The sequence below is a fragment of the Geotrypetes seraphini genome, chromosome 3 (genome assembly GCF_902459505.1).
Source record: "Geotrypetes seraphini chromosome 3, aGeoSer1.1, whole genome shotgun sequence".
NCBI classification, from domain to species: Eukaryota; Metazoa; Chordata; class Amphibia; order Gymnophiona; family Dermophiidae; genus Geotrypetes; species Geotrypetes seraphini.
Genome location: NC_047086.1, coordinates 198,665,728 through 198,684,935, shown reverse-complemented (window position 1 = coordinate 198,684,935; position 19,208 = coordinate 198,665,728). Strand labels below are relative to the sequence as shown.

The 19,208-nt window shown below is 45.3% G+C and overlaps 1 protein-coding gene across 1 annotated transcript in view; it reads left to right on the top strand.

Annotated features, from left to right (window-relative positions):
* The first annotated feature begins 2,176 nt into the window (after positions 1-2,176).
* Positions 2,177-19,208, top strand: part of LOC117357596 (keratin, type II cytoskeletal-like) — a 29,995-nt gene continuing 12,963 nt past the window's right edge. Inside the window, exons 1-4 of the mRNA XM_033938415.1 lie at positions 2,177-2,760; positions 3,615-3,826; positions 13,244-13,304; positions 18,350-18,445. Of these exons, the coding sequence (XP_033794306.1) occupies positions 2,284-2,760; positions 3,615-3,826; positions 13,244-13,304; positions 18,350-18,445 (846 nt within the window). The 5' untranslated portion in view covers positions 2,177-2,283. The remainder of the gene's footprint in view (positions 2,761-3,614; positions 3,827-13,243; positions 13,305-18,349; positions 18,446-19,208) is intronic.

Here is a 19,208-nt window from a genome sequence, read left to right as displayed (position 1 = left end):
TTTCTGAAGGAGTCTTGGGTCAAACGCAGATTGCTAATCAACATGGATAAGAAATGGATTCCTTAAGGGCTAGGCTCCAGGCAGTGGAGACATGTGAATTCTCGATGTAAAAGACAGAAAGTATATTGCAAAATGCTTGGAGTACCTTGAAAACCAATCGACAAGATTTAACTTATGATTTCTGAATTTTCCTAAGTCTCCACTGTTGCCAGCTGTGCATATGTTTATGAAATTTCTGATGGAAGTTTTGAAGATGCTGTCGGAGGCACTTCCTCCTATTACACGTGCTCCAATACCTCCAGGGTTGGAGGAGTCCTGCTAACCCGGAGGCAACAGCTGAGAAGGAAGAACCCCTGGGACTTACTGCCTTTTTGGAATCCTTTCTAGAAGTGGTTACCTTTAGGACTACATCACTGGTTACCTTCGCTTTTGAATTTGACCGTAACAATGTTTTGATAGTGGATATCCTTTAAACATTTGGATTCTCAGTTTCTAGGGTCTAAATTAGGAGTACAGCTCTCCCTCACTAATCACGGTTTTCCTATTGACGAATTTGATTATTCACAATTTTTTTTTCTTCTAAGTTTCTTCTAATTTTCATCTATTTACAGGCTGCCTGAACTCCCCTACAACGGGAACTCACGGCAGCCATTTTGATGATGACTCTGCATGGGGCAGGAGCGTAGGAAGATCGCTCCTGCCCTGCATCATCGCTAGACCACCAGGTAAGGTCTGGGGATGCAGGAGGGAGGTGGAGGTGGGAGTGGGGAGTGGGGCAGAGCCGGTCGAAAAACTTATTCGCGATTTTCCCTATTCGCGGGGCCGGCTCTACACCTAACCCCCGCGAATAAGGAGGGAGAAATGTATTTCCTGACTTGGGACGAGATACACAGATAAGGCAAAAAGCTTTCTTGGGCTTCAGGCTTTATCTGCTAACTCTGTGTTAAGATTTCCTTGTAATTTTGATATCGTTCATGAAGGCAAACAGTTTCAATTCTTTGACCCTAAGCACCTTGAGGAATTTTTAAGTGCTAGAGAAGAAATTAATGTCATAGCGTAAATTCCATAAGTTCACTATAGACTGGCTAGGGGCAGGGTCTCAGAGTGACCTTTCAATGCATTTGTGTTCCTTTATCATTTATAGATATTTACTTTTTTCCTAATTTTGGATCACAATTACCTAAATGTTGTGGGCAAAAGGCGTTAATAATTTCCTAATGCATTTTCAGTTTTTGTTTTACTTTATTTCAAGAATTTCTGGAAGTCTCCAAAGTAATGGTAATGTAAAAGTGTAAATTAATACAGAATTAAAAAAGGGTTTTGTGTTTGCACAATGAATTACGTTTCCGTGTGTTTTTTTTTACAATGTGCGCAGGATTAAAACTACAGAGTAAAGTCTGCCCAAATGCCACAGAACATTTTTATACACAAGACTGAAATTGCACAAGTTTTGCCCCCTGAGCTAAATTTGTCCTTGGGCAAAATGCCTGGGTATTGCTGAAAGATGCCTAAAGCACGCTCTCAGCCTTTAAATCTGGCCCCCCAGAGTCTTGTATTACCAGGGTAAGTCTATTCTCAGGTTACGAATGGCATGCCGGTAGCATTGTGCACATCTGTAGCAGCCACCGTGTGTTAACCCTAAATATTTGTTAAAAAACATTAGAAGGGGGTGCCCGTTTTGGGACGCGGCCTCTGCCTTCTCCATTTTGCTGTATGTAAAGATTCCGTTTTGGAAACAATCACAGCTCCCTCTTTTTTTACCCCTCACCACACCCGGACACAGGGCCATACACAAATCAGTAATTAGAGTATTTCAAAATACAAGAAGTCCTTGTTTGCATCAGTGAACTTTGTATACTGTCCTCTGGCAAGCCGAGGCACATCCAAACCCACAGGAACAGAACATAAAAGAAGCCACTGGCAATCGAATCAATTTAGCATCTTGAAAGCTACACACTTCACATTGTAGTGACTTTACTGAGGGATGAGATGACAACTATTAATGGTGGTCAGCGCAGGGACAAAGAGCACGTCTAAGGTGTGTCTTACCCTTTCCCGGAGAGTGCAGCAGCAGGTAGGTGGAGAGCAGTCAGCCCCACCCAGCCCTGAAATGCTGTAAACCGATCTCAGGCTGTCCAGCAGCCAAGCCCAGCTCCGTTAGCACATAAAAGGGGAGAAAGCTGCAGCCCTGCGGTCAGAGGGACATTTGCCTTCGCTCTGCTCTTTCTACCACCACCATCACCTTCACTTCGCGCCCCTTCTCTCTCCTCTAAATAGGACACCATGTCGTATTCACAGCGCTCCATTAATTACTCCTCCGGAGGGGTGAGGGGTGGTGGCTTCACCTCTGGTTCGGCTGTCCCAGGAGGAATTAGACAAGTCCGAGTCAGCCAGGCCTATTCCTCCTCTGGGGGTGGCACAGGGTTTGCAAGACCCGGTAGTTTCACCAGTTCTAGCTTGCAGAATTTTGGGTCCTCTAGCAAAAGAATGTCCTACGGTGTGGGCAGCGGCAGGCCAGGACTGGGGTTCGGTGGTGGAGCTGCTGGGTACGGCGGGAGCTTCAGTGGTGCTGGGTTCGGCGGGGGTTTCGGTGGTGGAGCCGGGTTTGTACCAGGACAGAGTATCCAGCAGGTGACCGTCAACCAAAACCTCCTGGCGCCATTGAACTTGGAGATTGACCCCACCATCCAGCATGTGAGGAAAGAGGAGAAAGAGCAGATTAAGGTCTTGAACAACAAGTTTGCTGACCTCATTGACAAGGTAAGAACAAATCAGATACATTTAACCCTCTTCAGGCCAGTTCTGGAACGTAATCATTTCTTTAGAATATTATATCTGAGTGGACCGATAGAATTCAGAGCCAGCTCTCTAGCAGGTCTGATTTCAGCACCATTCGTAATTAAAAGAATACGTAAAACCCCATGTACTGCTGTCCTCTTGGAATGAAGTTTCTTGTTATGTGTGTTGCTGCCACTGTGTCTTTTTTGCACCTGTTAGCAGAGAAGGCAGTTGTCATTTCCCTAGGTAAACAGTGATTCACCAGGCAAACTGGCTTGTCTGAAGATAGTGCTTCTCTGCCCAGCTAAATGTTGGTGCAGGTTCCCACAGCACATGCATTTTTCTCTGGGTCCAAAAGAGTCATTCCAATAGCCATGCTTAGGTAAAGGGACTAAAACAGTGCACACATGTGTGATGTTTTAAATGCATCTGTGCTATTTTGCTCCTGCTCAATCACCTGCAAACCCCCCCCCCCCCCCCCCCCCCCGTCAGCTCCTGAGTGTGTGGCTCTTGATTTTCTGCAGGAAAGAGAATGCACGTGGCTTCCGTATGATAACTGGCTGCAGTGTATGTGTGCCAAAAGCGTCTGTGTGTACCGTGCAAACAGTGCAGACAATTTAGAATTGTCCCCTACATCCTTGGCAGAGAAAACAGCTCTTTGCAACCACAAATGCTTTTAGGGGCAGGGTTTTCCCCTCCAGTGCTGAAACTGCTGCAGGTTTATGAATGGGAACGGCCTGATCACTGAGGGCAAAGCCAGTGCGGGAGTTTGCTAAGGTGAGACCCATGGAGCAGTTATTTAAGGGTGTGACCCCATCCCTTCTTTTGGGCCACAGGTGCGGTTCCTGGAGCAGCAGAACAAGATCCTGGAGACCAAATGGGATCTCATGCAGAACCAGAAGAAATGCAAAACCAGTAATGCCAGCTCCATGTTCGATGCATACATTAACAACCTCCGACGGCAGCTGGACATGCTGAACAATGAAAAGGGACGACTGGGTGGAGAACTGAAGAACATGCAGGATATGGTGGAAGATTGCAAGAGCAAGTAAGTGAGGAAAGAGCACCAGGGTCCTTACAAGTGAACCATTAACTTCTGAGCCCTACTCCCTGCGAATAGATCTGATGCTTTTTTCTACCCTGGCAAATCAATCCTCCCTGCTGGGCTTTAACCAAGCATGCCTTACGCTTCAAAAGAAGAAAACAATCTAGATAAGTCTGGTTTAAGCTCAGCCTGGGTATAATTTGAGCAGGTTTGTGTGTGCCAGCTATGCAGTTTTGCTCCTCTAAATGAAGCTTGTAATTGGAGAGGAGATTGAGAGTTACGCAGCTGTTTATTTCTCTGCATATTTAGGGTCCCCCCGGTAAAGGGTGGAGGAGGAGCCCAATAGAACAGTTGGCTGAGAAATGAAAGGTCCTGGCTGAAATCCTATGGCAGTTCCTTGTGGCCCTGGACAAGCCACCTAACCCTTCGTTGCCCTTATTTGTCCTGCATGTCTGTCTTGAATAGATTTTAAGCTCTGTAGAGGAGGGACTGTCTCATACATGCTTTGTGCACAGCAGCTCACGTATCAGTAGCACTATAGACATGATAAGCGGCGGTAGTCAGGGGTGACACTGGCAAACTCATCCTGCTTAGAGCCCCTCATGGAAACCATCAGGCCCATGGCAGCCCCTATAAACCATTTGCAGCTTCATGCCTGTGCACAGGTGAGAGAGCGAGAGAGAGAATAGAATCAAAATAGAGAAGTACAGGAAGCCTGTGCCCCCCAAGAGGGGATTCCAGACCTCTGCAGCCCCCTACTCTCACAGAGAAAAATGGTGCCTCACTTTTTCAGTGTAACCCTGGGGCATGTTTATTACTATAGAAGAATTTCCAACCACAGAGGGCGGGAGACACAAAAAAAAAGTAGTAGGGAGCTGGTAATATCAACTTATTTCCTACCTAGGGGGTTGCTTGGGGCCATAGTTACAGCATAGCTACCAAGTTACCAGTTCCCGGAGGGAAACATTTTGGCCAGTCCTGATTGTGAACATACATCTCTCAGTAGATGTAGTCAGTAGCATAGTGAGGGTAGGAAGCAACTGGGTGGTACACCCCTGCTCCTTCCCTTCCCCTCCCCCCCCCCAGCTATGCGAATGCCTTCCCTTCTCCTGTACCTCTTTAACTCTTTGCTGGCATGAGCATCATCTCCAGCCTGTTGCTCGCGTCAGCCTTGTCTCTCCCTCTGATGTCACTTCCTGGTCCCGTGACCAAGAAGTGACTTCAGAGGGAGAGCTGAGGCCAGTGCAAGTAACAGGCTGGAGCTGCTGCTCACACCAGCAAAAAGATGAAGAGGCAAAAGGGGGGGACAGCGAAGAAGTACAGGGGGCAGAGAGGGGAAGTGCTGGCGCCCCACTAAGATGACGCCTGGGGCAGTCCACCCCACTTAACTACGCTACTGTTTGTAGTACTTGATGCTACCTATTGAAATCAGTGCTACAGGTCTCATAATGCAACTAATTGGGCTTGTCAGAAATCCAGGACTGGTCTAAAATTTCTCTCCTGGAACTGGGTAACTTGGAAGCTCTGGTAGAGTAGATGCTTGAGCAGCTCCAGCTAACTCCACTGTGTTCAGGCTAGTTTGCTGTGCCTTTCTCATCTGCTCTGATGTTTGTCCAATCTCAGTGCTGTCAAGGCACCCAGTTCCAGGCTGGAGACTTTGTGGCCTCTCCTGGTTTTGAACTGGCATCTCAAAGCAGTGTGGGATTTGCAGTGCCTTATTCTACGCATTGACATTAGCGCTGCAGGTCCCATAATGCATTAGGACAGGATGGTCAGAAATCCAGGACTGTCCCGCACATGGAACTGAGTATGAGTAACTTGGCATCTCCGCACTCTCATTTTCTACTGCCTTCTTCTACAAAGTTTCCTGGATAATTGAGAGGGAAATTAAGACATCTCAGGGCCTTCTTTCCCTCATTCAGAGTTTATATTTCCCTCTTGAAGTGGTGTACTGTTCTGGTGTGTGGACTGTACAGGTCACACTAGAGACACGTTCGCAAACAGGCACCATATGTCTTTGAACATGATGTCTTCTCCCTTTCCATAAGGCTGCCCTCACAAAAACAAAAGAAAACGGCAAATACAACCCCCAACAGAAATGAGAATAAAACAAAGGCAGCGGAATGGATGATGTTTAAATTGGCTGGAAAAAGAGAACAGGTGCAACCGAGGAAGGCGTGGATCTTTTGTCCCTCTCTTCTATAATTTAACATTTTGCTTGCTACCGTTAAAAGCACTGCAGGCGATTGTGAAAACCAGGGAGTAGCGCTAGCAAAGGCACATGGAGAGAGAAAGAAAGAAAGAAAGAAAAAAAAAGCCCCTTGCCCTACACACAGCCACACCCTGCTACAACAGTGGCGAGAAAAGATTAAAACAAAGCACACCAAACTAAAAAAAAAAAAAAATCCTTTCTGAGCTGGCAAACCAGAGCAGAACGGAACTGGAGCAAGTGCTAGTGATAAACCACTGGGTGTTTCCTAACCTAGAAAGTCAATAGAAGGTAATGTATACCCAGATACAATTCAGATTTGTGCAGCTGAAGCCACAGAGGGGCTGGCCTATAATGAAAGGGAGTAAAGATCAGTTATTCTACGGTATTGTTCTTATCAAACCTGGCTACAGTAGCCCAGTTATAACACACACATAGCTATCTCTGTACCCTACCCCTTTTTATTGTATTTTTCAGGCCTGCCTTCAAAGACCAGGTTATTACATCCACAATCCCTCTTGCCCTACTGTATTTGGAACTGGTTTAGGAGCACTGTTTCATAGCTAATTAACACTTAACCCTCTCTCTTCTTTAGCACTGATTTATCTCATTCATTCTCTACTTCTCTTGTAACAATTATCCTGATGTTACATAGAGAGAGAGAGAAAAAAAAAATCTCACGGGAGACAGGAAATGGGAATACTGAACTTCTGTCTCGGAGCCAACTTGCAGGGCTGGCTTCAGCATCAGGTCAACTAGGTAGTTGCCTAGGGTGGAACCTTCTGGGAAAGTGGCGAAAGAGTAGCTGCATTCAGGCAAAATAATAGATCCTGGCAGCCATACAATCTCAAAGAGCTATCAGTATGTACCTTTACCTGGGCGGGTCTCCAATAGCCCATTTACCTGAATAAAAGCTTTTTGGTATTGTTTTCCTTGTGTGAATTATATGCAAAATAACTCCGGTGTCCGTTTTGTGTAGGATTGTTCTCATAAGAGTGATGTGCTTACTTATAAAAAATCTCAGGGGAAGAGAGGCTAGGGACTTTACAGTTAATTGGGCGGGAAGGGGTAATGCTTAATGTTTGGCTAGATTATCTAATACCCCTGTCAACCTGATTCATAGTCCAGCCTCCTTGTGACTCTGGGCAAGTCACTTAATCCTCCATAGCCCCAGGTACGTTAGATAGATTGTGAGCCCACCGGGACAGATAGGGAAAATGCTTGAGTACCTGATTGTAAAACCGCGTAGAAAACCTTGATAGGCGGTATATAAAATCCTAATAATAATAATAATATAACAAGACTTCCCATAGCTGAACTTGCTCATAGTCTGAATTCCAAAGGCAGATGTCAGCCTTAAAGTATGTTATCAGTCCAGAAGGACTTGTGGGGGGGGGGGGGGGGGGAGGGGGGAGGTGATCAACCTAGGGCAAGGGAATAGAGAAGCAGCATTATCATTTTAATGGATTTATTAATTTGCTTTGACAATGGAGGCTATACATACATTTTAGGTGCTCTTTTTTTTTTTATTCTTTATTGATTTTTCAGACTACAAATGTGCAATAAATGATTCACATATTTGCACCTTACATAATAAGCGCAACAAAACTTACAAATATTACTGCACAATGAAATTTCCCCCCCCACCCTCCCAACTAATAAACAAATATAATAAAACCTTCATGAAACTATTCATAAAATCCTTGAATCAATTCCAATTCTATTCCCTTCCCTTACCCCCCTCCACCACAAGGATGTGTATGTTTACTTGTCTATAAAATTAAGGGCTCCTTTTACGAAGCCGCGTTAGTGGTTTAATGCGTGTAATAGCGCACGCAAATTTTCCGGCTGCACTAGCCGCTACCGCCTCCTCTTAAGCAGGCGGTAGTTTTTCAGCTAGCGCGGGGATTAGCGCACGCTAAAAATGTGCGTGCGATAAAGCCACTAACGCGACTTCATAAAAGGAGCCCTAAATTAATTATTCCTCTTTACAGTATTTAGCCAATGGCTCTCAAACATCCATAAAATTCTTAAAGCGTCCCTTTACTTTACTATTGTCCCTTGATACTGCAGTTTTGGAGGTCTATTTGGGGGCCAGGTAAATAATTTATTAGAAAATCCAGTGGCTTTATCTTATGATACTATTTTATTTGGTACTCTTATGAGAGCTAAAAGTCAATTATCTGTGAGACATAACAAACTACTTTGTGTAATGACACGGGTTGCCATGCAGCTTATTTTGAGAAATTGGAAAAACTGGGATAGGTTGAACTACACATTCTGGTGGGAATCCCTGTGCTAAGGCCATTTTAGGTGCTCTTAAAAGAGCAGCTGTACTATGTCAGAGCAGGTCCTGGGAATGGGCTGGTAAGTGTGTCTGAGAAGAAAGCAACAGCATGCTTCTAGTACATTACATAGGCAATGGAACGCTGCTTTGTTTGGGGGGAGGTCCCCGAGGAGCTCCGCCCTGGCGCACAACCTCCAAACAGCTCCCGAGTCTCCCACCCACCTCCTCCCGGCGCTGTAGTTTTAAATCTTCAGCAGCTGCCGTGCAGCGTCCACGAGCAGGCCTGCCCCTGGAAATAGAATGAAGGGTTCTGGGACAGGCCTGCTGTTTGACGCTGCACAGCGGCTGCCCAAAGATTTAAGCAAACACCGGGAGAAGTGTGGGCTGGAGGGCTAAAACCAGTGACTGAGAATTTTAGGAGAGGCCATGGCCCCTGTGGCCTCCCCCGTTCCGACGCCTATGCATTGGAAATGGCAGATTCAGGTTCCCTGTGAATACTAGGGCCAGGGGCCAATGACCCCATTCTCTTCCCTGTACGTACGTAAAAGATTGCTCTTTAGAGTTACCACATGGCTCCAGGAAAAGGAGGATGGATTGAGGTATCCGGGTTTTACTTCCATTACTTTCAATGGAAGTAAAACCTGGATGTCTCAATCCGTCCTCCTTTTTGCTGAAGCCCTATCGTAACCGTACTGCTCTGCTTTGGAGTCCTATCTCCAAAGTATCAGATCCAGCCAATGGATAAGCATGCAGAGACACAGATTAAGGCCTGCAGGTTTATCTCACTGGAATATTCTCTCTTTCTACTGATGTATCACAAACCTTGACTTGAACGCAGGCATTTACCCCTTCCTTCTCCACCATTCGAGATCCTCTCGGCATGTCCTATAGCTATAACAGCAGGAGGTGGGTGCCCATTTGGCAGGAAGTCAGGGTCAGCCTGAGTGCAAAATCAGAGCTTTTCAGATTCTAGAAAAGGTATTACTTATATCTGTATTAATTCACAAATAATGCCCTATTTTTTGTATGTATTTTACTATTTGCTTATGTGTAAAATGTGATATTATATTAATTATAATAAGTGATGCGCTCAGTACACCTCCCCTCACGGTCATATCCAAAGATATTAGGACCACGAATCAAGTGGAACCATCTTGTTCCCACGTCTTATTGAAGATAACTCTTACTTTGCCTTAAATTATTTTCTTATAATATAATATTCAAAGTCCAGGCTCCATGGGTGTTACATACACATAAAATTGGCGTGGTAACAGTACTTATCTTAAACTTCCGGTTCCTCTGGAATCATATGTTGGTACTTCTCATTTGGGTCCAAATCAATGACACAAATAATCCCCAAATGTAAATGGTGATTTAAGCTTCCTTATCACAAGACTGTTGCTGCTGCTTTCCGCTCTGCAGTTCAAGCTGAGTTTTGATCTTGGTCGTCAGGGAGGACAAAAATTTGCCAGGTAGAGTTTATCCATTTAACGTTTCATCTCTTCTTGGGCTGTATGTCTTCACATGCAGAGATTTCAAAGAGGCATGTTCTAGGTGTGGTATGCTATATTTCAGAATGGCAGTATATAATATCCCATAAAACTACCCCATGGCCATTTGAGTTACACAAAACGGTTGGATTTGAAGGTAGGGCTGGAATTAGATATGTGGGGGACCAGGGCAGAAACTGAGGAGGGGGCTCCCAAAATCCACCTGCTGGCTTTGCTTCTTTAAGCTTGAATTCTAGATACCATCAAATTCAATGCAGCTATGCAATCTTATCATATCTAATGTATCATTCGGATCTTCAGACCACCACTTGTGTAACATAACATCATTTGGTGTCATTCCTTTTCGATCCTGATACTATCTTATTTTCTTCTTTTTTTCTTTAAAATTCCATTGTCATATGAGATGGTTATATGTGGTACCTTATTGTATGTTAAACCCCCATTTGACCGGTATAAAGGCAGGCTTTTCATGATAATGACAGGGATAGCCATCCAAATGATAACAAGAAATTGGAAGAGTTCTGATACTTTAAAGTTTCCTTTTTGGTGGGCAAATTTGTGTTCTAGTTACAAATATGAAAAAAATGAATGCAGAATTTTTGGGGAATAATAAAGGTATTTAAGTTAGTGTGGGGCCCGTTAGCAGCTTTTGTTGCATCTATTTAAGATATGTAATATATTTATGTCTTATATCTCTTTTAAATTAAGTTTTGTTCCCATACACATCCGGGGGAGGGGAGGGGGATACCGCATATATATTTGATGTATATTTACATTTCTGAGTTATACAGGGTTGGGGGGTAATGATGTCTTTTAATTTCTGTAGTTCAAAAGTGTTTTGTAATGGTTTGATATGTTTCAGATGTATATATTTATATTGCACTGTTCATATTGAAAAATAAAAAAATTTATTAAAAAAAAAAAAAAGATAGTATCAAGATCGATGAGGAACGATACCACATGATGTTATGCTACACAAGTGGTGGTCTGAAGATCCGAATGATACTTTACATATGATAAGATTGCATAGCTGGTATCAAGAATTTAAGTCTTTAGTGAAAAATATATTGTAGAAATAGTTTTCAATTTATGATGGCTCAAACACAGATTAATAAAGAGATCTTTAAGTTTGAAGCTTTTGGTATCCCTGGAGTTTGGTATCCCTTTAAGTTTGAAGTTTGGTATCCCTGGAGCATAGGATCCAGGGCAACTGCCCTACTTAACACCCAGTAATACAAGCCCTGGTTGAAGGGGAGGAGTTGGGCTAACTCTTCAGCTGTTCAAAATCACTTCAGAATGCAAAAGGTTTGAATTTCGGAGCTTGGCTCATTTATCAGCTCCCCCCTGATGTACAATTTTACTACATCAGCCTCTTACATGCATAAGTAGCCAAACTGCCACTTGTACATATGAGGGATCTTCAAAAGATTTCCGCACTTTTATTTTTTTTAAACACTATTTATTAAGGGGCTCATAATCGAAAGAGAAAAATGTCCAAAAACCGGCCTAAGTCGGCACTTGGACGATCATAAACAAAAGACGTCCAAGTGTCGATAATCAAAACGGGTTTTGGACGTGTTTACAAATGACCTAGGCCTTCCCAGTGCCGCTGAATAACCAGAGCTAAATGGGGTGTTTCAGGAGGAGTGTTGAGGGTGGGATTTGGGTGGGACGTGGGACGTGCTAGACTTAGTCGTACTGAATGTATAACCAAAAGTTTTACAACATAGCCTAGACGGAACTTGGACGTTGTGGCTTAGGCCATTTAAAACATGGTCTAAATCACAAAAACTATATAAAGTGACCAGATAAGCACTGCAAACACATAGTACAGACCCCCACACACTACCCCAGTGATCACCAACCCCCCCCCCATAAAAATCGTAATCATAATTTTAAATGTCTGCCTCCAGAGCATCAGCACCTGGCAGCCTGCCATAGGAAAGCCTAGTAGAGCTACACAGAGGTGGCTTAAGTCATCTTGGGGGTGGGTTAGGGACCCATGGAGAGGAGGACCCAGGCCCATAAGTCTGCATTCATGTTGAAACATGTGCACTCCCCCCAAAAAACCCAAACCCTTTTGTACTGCCATATAAGTGGCTCCTGCAGCCATAAGGGTTATTGGGGTTGTTGTAGACAGGTGGGTATAATATGTTTTGGGGGGCTCACCATGACCTATAAGGGAGCTGTAGTGAGATGTTTATGGGGCACCCTTTTTGTGAAGTTCACAGCAATGCCCCATTATTCAGGTGCCATGTCTGGGTGTCTAGTCCATCATTTTGCTGACCCCTCTCACGTCCAATAGGGCTTATGCTAGGCGTTTTTGACTTGGACAAATATTTGGTTGAAAATGTGGTATAAAGATGGACGATTTAGCAGCATGGACGATCAGACGGCTGGATGTATAGCTAGACGATTTTTGAAAAAAATATATATTTTGGTCGTATTTTTCGAAAATGTGTCCTAAGCTGTGTCTGACTTTGGACGACTTGCAACTTGGACGAAAATGGACTTAGATGTTCCTTTCGATTAAGCCCCTCCACATATCTCAAAAGCAAATTACATCACTTTTCTACATAATCACCATGCTTTGCCTGCCTGACTGATCACATGACATTTTTCGACATGCCCTCTTACCACTTCTCCCACCCTAACCATTTCCTGCGAAAATATGAAAGTGCGGAAACTTTTTGAAGAACCCTCGTATAATAAATGGAAGTACTGCCCCTCACATATGCAAAGCCCACAGTGATGCTGCTGTTTTTCTAAATGTGCCCTTTTGTAAAATGGCTTCTTGTGACGTGTGTCCCACCAAATAAACCACTATATCAAGAAGTGGTAATAGATAAAAATAAATAAATAAAATACACACACTCCTTTGGCGACACTGTACATATTTTAGAAAATGCTCTGTGTTATGTAACCCTCTTCTAACATACTAGGAATTTGTGAAGCAGCTGGACCTAGAGAATGACACTTTTTAGGCGGATGCCGATATCGGCAGCGTATAGAGAATCCGGGCCTAAGTGTCTAAGTTAAAGCTGGCTAGTTTGGGAGAAGTCCAGGGGCAGAGTTGGCATTTGGCTGCTTAAGTGCACCTAAAGTGCACCTAAAGTCCCATGGCCAATTAAATTCTGAATATCAACTAAACCAGCTATGTGTTGCAGGTGCCTCATAAATTGTACATTCAATGCCAAAATCTGGACATGGTCTGTCATTGAATATCTGGGAATTACACCAGTAGCAGGCAGCTGAAAGCTCACTGCTGCCGGTTGAATATTGAACCCCATATTTTTTGGTTGGTTTGCTTGAATGTGATGAACTACTGTAGTCTCATCACTGTAGATTCTGGTGTTCTGAAACTGGAACCTAGGACCTAGAACCAAATGCCTCTCTGTATTTAACTCCTACAGGTATGAAGATGAAATCAACAAGCGCACTTCATCAGAGAACGACTTTGTAGTGATCAAGAAGGTGAGTGGCACGGCAGGATCCAAACAAATCAAAGAAAGATAGACGATGCTACAGTGCTAATTTGAAATTGTAGAAAAAGAAGAGGTGGTGGTAGATAATGATTTGCATAACTTATCTATGCATTCTTCCTTCTTTACTGCAGTAGTACAGACCCTATGGGCTCCTTTTACGAAGCCGCGTTAGCGGTTTAATGCGTGTAATAGCGTGCGCTAATTTGCCGGCCGCGCTAGCCGCTTCCGCCTCCTCTTGAGCAGGCAGTAGTTTTTTGGCTAGCGCGGGGGTTATCGCACGCTAAAAATGTGCGTGCGAGCCCTATGTCTAGGATTACTAGATTTTACAATTGTAAAATCCAGACCCATGGCCCCGCTCCATTCCACCCAAGTCACAACCTGTTCCACCCCAGCCCCGCCCCCCCCCTTCAACCTGTTCTTATGCTCAGAGCCGCGTCAGGAGGGAATCTGTGCATGCGTAGGTGTGACACGATGATGTCACATGCATGCACGCATGTGCATGATGTCACCAAGTTGCATGCGCAGATGCCCTCTCGATGCGGTCCCGAGCTGGAGGCTTTTCAAAACCCAAAGTGCTGGGTTTTGAAAAGCCGTCCGGGTAAATCCGGACATCTGGTTAACCCTACCTATGTCTATATGCAGTTACCTCTGGGCAGGGCCAGATTTAGATGAAAAGAGGCTCTAGGCTATTCCACTTATGAGGCCCTTTCACCTCCCATTTTTAAGTTACATGAGAGATAATAAAATTTGTAAATTACATGAGAGATAATAAAATACATCATTACTGTGATATATATCAATATGTTAAATGAAACATGTTGGTATTGGTACTAACCTTTATAAAAAATGTGACACGGATAATAAAAAAAAAGTCAAGAACACTTATTTGGACATTTATTCTCAGCACTGTATATAGTACTTGTAACAATAACTAATCAAACATAACACACAATATTGCCCCTTCCTATGTCCATAGTGCCCCCAGTGCTTCCTTCCTCACCTCACCCCCCCTCCAATGCCTGCCTGCCTCCCATCCCCCTTCCATTGAACACCCCCCATGCCATCCTGCCTGCCTGCCTTCCATTAAACACCCCCACCCCCCTCCGATGCCAGCCTGCCTGCCTCCCATCCCCTTCCACTGAAACCCCCCCTCCCCTCCCCCCGATGCCAGTCTGGGCCGCCCTGTCCTGATGGATCCACGTTTTGCCTCTCTCCCCGCGGGGCTGGGCTTTGCCCTGCTGTTTCCGGACTGACATCTTTCCCTCCCCGATCCTCCTCCCAGGGCGAGAAAAAGAAAGGGAGAAGCCGAGTCGGCGCCCCGTTGCGGCCGGAGCCGGTTCCGATCCCGAAGCGTAGAATTTCTCCTTATTTCTGGTTCACTGTTTTTAGAATAGTGTAATTTTAATTTTGCTAACAATTTGAATGTAGGACCCTCTTGATCTTGAGGCCCTAGGCTGAAGCCTAGTTAGCCTACAGGAAAATCCAGCCCTGCCTCTGAGGTAGAGATCTTGCATCAGCAGAAAGTAAGGTTTTGTGACTCATAGACAAAAGAATGCAGTGAGCCACTGGGGCCCTACCAATGTTTGACCAACACAGAATCATCAGCTAGAGAGCTTGGGTGAAGGGCTAGAGACTGGTTTAAGTGTTCTGCTTCCCCTGGCTGTGACTTGGACATGGGCAAGACAAGGCTTAGACAGATCCCACAAGGTGCCGCGGTCACGAATGAGGTTAATGGTGGAGTTGAGAAAAAAATCTGGGAATCCCCAAATCCTGCACTCAATCAGCTGCTTGGAGCAGCCTTTTTTGAAGCCAATCCCAGAATACCCCACAGCCAATCTGGTTCTCAGCATATCCACAATGAAGATGGATAAGATAGATTTGCATACAGATCTGTCCAATATATATTAATTACAGATAGCCTGGAAATCAAACTGGCTGTGGGGTATAGTCTTAGAACATGCAGCATAATTATGCTACTTGACACTCTCTTATGTTAATGTATTATCTAACACTCTCCCCTCTTTCCTTATATTAAAGATTGTATATTGCTTTGCTCCCCCACCCCACACTAGAATTGTAAGCTGACCAGAAGAATTTTTGATGGGCGGTATATCAAATGTTAACAGACTCGGAAGTAACTGTAAATCTGACTCTGTTCTCTTATCTCTATGCCGATCCTTTTGTTTTTCTATGTATCCCCTATGTACAGACTTGCCAAGTCTCCTGCTTTCAGGGGAGACTCCTACTTTTGCCAGTCATCTCCCACACTCCCGCTGAGAAGCTGGGATCTCCTGCTGAGCAGGGTCACCTTCCAGCAGCAGCAGCAACGGCCTTTCTAAAATGTCATCTCCTGTTGCTGCTGGTTCCGTAGAATCAGGAAATTATGTTTTAGGAAGGCCTGTCCTGCTACCGCTGGAAGGAGAGGCCTACTGCTGGTGCTGCTGTGAGTGGGGCTGGAGTTGTGGGTGGGTCTGGGGAGTTATAGGTGGAGTGTGTGGCACAGTGGTTGGATCTACAGCCTCAGCACCCTGGGGTTGTGGGTTCAAACCCCGCGCTGCTCCTTGTGACCCTGGGCAAGTCACTTAATTCTCCATAGCCCCAGGTACGTTAGATAGATTGTGAGCCCACCAGGACAGAGAGGGAAAATGCTTGAGTACCTGATTGTAAAAAACACTTAGATAACCTTGATAGGCGGTATATAAAATCCTAATAAAACTTGAACTTGAAACTTGAGTTATGGGCAGACCTAGGCAGGCCCTAAAACTCCCGCTTAGGAGGTCGGTCCCTTTGGTACCTCTGTATCTATAATAATAAAACGCTAAGTGCGCATGTGCACTCTCACTGCGTGCTTCCCTGATCCCTGTTCTGTCACGCTGTGCCAGCAAGAGTGCGCATGCGCGCTTACTACGTCACACATGGCAACTCGGCATTTAAGATCAGGAAAAGCGAAGGGCCTGACATGGTGGAAGAACAGCAGCAGCCTCCGAAGCTCCTCACCAGTCCAATCCCTCTCCAACCTCTCCTTCCTCACCGACGCCGAAGAAGCTGCAGTTGGGGCAGTCGGGGCCTCCCCCGCTGTGCCCAACCCGCCCAGGCCCCGCTCCCTCTTGCGGCGCTGGCGGCGGCTGCCGGGAGGAGGGCTCCGAGCCACTGAAGACTGTCCCCAAAACACTGGCGTAGAGTCGGGCACTGCCCTCGCACAGGGCTGGCGACCTGAACATGTTCCGGGCGGCGGCTGGAACCTTCACTGACACCGAAGAAGCTGCAGCTGGGGAAGTCAGGGCCTCCTCCACCGCGCCCAACACGCCCAGGCTCCGCTCCCTCTCGCACTCCAAGCACTCACTTCAGGTAGCTTAGAGGAATGGCTGGAGGGTGTCATGCCGGTGCTGCAGGTGAAAGGGGGCTGCTTTTGTTGGAGAGATGTGCTGAGGGGCAGACAGCTTTGCTCAGTGGGGGGGAAGACAGAAGGGGGCCTTGGAAAAACAGTCAGGGAGAGGGAAAGAGGGTTGCTTTGGAGGGAGGGGTGTGCTGGGGGGCAAACAGCTTTGCTCGGGGGGGGGAAAGACAGAAGGGGGCCATGGAAAAACAGACAGCGTTCAAGGAGAGAGAAACAAATAAAAGTAGACAGACAGACAGCGGCCAAGGGGAGAGAGAGAAAGAAAGAAAGACAGACACACATCTATTCTAGCACCCGTTAATGTAACGGGTTTAAAGACTAGTGTATCTATATTTTCTCTGATTTTATATATATATATATAAAGTTATATATATAAGGTTCCAGATAGATTATATATATATATATATATACATATATATATATATATATATATATATAAATATATAAAATCTATCTGGAACCTTAGTTCCACATCTCTTCATTTGTATGATGCACAGAACTTGCATATGCTTTACATTTCCGGGATGCTGCCTATTTCTCTATTTGATCATGATGCTAACCCCTGATAAATTTGCTAATAGAATTCTCCCATTCTGTGTTGCTGGATCAAAGCACTTGCAGTGCCATTGGACATCAGCATTAGAGAATGACACGGTGAGTGTTACCCGCAGCTAGCTACGGGTAACCTGCCAAAACAGGGACGAAAGAAACTTGGTCGCCGCAGGGACGGGGAGAAGGCCATTCACCGCCCCGTGGAGCTGTGAATGGCCTTGTCCCCGCAGTTAACTGAGGATCGCATAGTCTAGCAGCCTCCTTCCTCTGAATCGCGGTCCAGGCATCTCCCTCCCTCCTTCCTTTCCCCTACCCTGGCTTACTTTAATTTAAATCTTAACAAGCCGCCGGAGCCTTGAATTCGCGTGTGGCTGCCAGAAAGTCCTCCTCTGATGCAACTTCCTGTTTCCGGATGCATCAGAGAAGGACTTTCCGGCAGCCGCACGCGACTTTAAGGCTCCAGATGCGATAGAGAGAGAGCCTAGCGGTTCTGAGTTTGGCTTCCGTGCTGGGCTCAATGGGTGACTAGTTTGGCCGCTCTGGAGCAGAAGCAGGGCAGTGAGCGCAGTTCGGCGGACTGTGGAGCCAGCCCAAGGCTGGCCATGGCGCTAGTGACGAGCATCGAGAAGAATGGCCTCTGGCTGTACACCCACCCGCTCATCAAACTCCTCTTTCTGCAAAATTGAAGCAGATGCAAATTCTTCAGCTTGACAGAAACTTCAGAGGACTACACAGTCATGGTGGACGAGGAGAGTTTTAAAGGTACGATGCACACACATGCATATTTTGATAGGCTGACTTGGTGATTTGGTGGCAAGTGCTGTGCAGAGGATCTGGATTTGGTACCTGGCTTCATGAATTGGCTGGGGCTGGGAAAGCCATAGAGGCAGCTCATATAGTGCTTTTAAGCTTGGGAACTTAGGCTTGTTTGGATGCTGCAGGGACGGGGCAGGGACAATGGTGATGGGGTCGGAGCGGGGACATGGCAGTGACGGGGACAAATTTTTTTCCCCATGTCATTCTCTAATCAACATCCCTCCAATGAAAAGTCATAAGGTTGTGTTTATTAATCTTGTTTCTTTCAGGATGTAGATGGTGCCTACATGAACAAGGTGGAGCTACAGTCTAAAGTGGAGTCCTTGAATGATGAAATCAACTTTCTCAGAGCTCTTTATGAAATGGTAGGAACCTTTCGTTTTCAATCACAGTTATAAAAAAACCAAAAACTTTGAAAAACCTTCTAGTGCAGGAGTGTCAAACTGCAATCCTGGAAGTCCCCCTAATGAATATTCATGAGATCTAATTGCATGCACTACCTCCATAGCATACAAATACAGCTGATGAACATTAATTAGGAATGTTCTGAAAACAACTGGTTTGTGGCTCTCCCTGATTACAATTGGTGCCCCCCTCCCAATCAAGTGACTTTAGCACTCATGCTCTGTACTCTAGAGTAGTGGTGCAATCTCAGCATAGTCTTTGGGACACGCCAAGCCAGTCAGGATTTCAGGATAAGAACGTGTAAGCAAGAGAGTTGCAATGCACTGCTTCTTATGTATGCAGAACGATCTCATGCATTTTCATTGTGGATATCTCGTAAACCTGACTGGCTGTGTGTGGTCCGAGAACTGTATTGATAATCACAGCTCTGAAAGGATCCCTCTCTAAAGGGGAGTGTGTGGCGCAGTGGTTAAAGCACCACCCTGAGGTTGTGGGTTCAAACCCACACTGCTCCTTGTGATGCTGGGCAAGTCACTTAATCTGCCCATTGCCCCAGGTGCATTAGAAAGTTCACAAGCCCACTGGGACAGACAGGGAAAAATACTTGAGTACCTGAATAAATTCATGTAAACTGTTCTGAGTTCTCTTGGGAGAACAGGATAGAAAATAAAATAAATAAATAGAAGACACTAAGGGTAATTCAGTTCTGGGCCAGCCAATCGC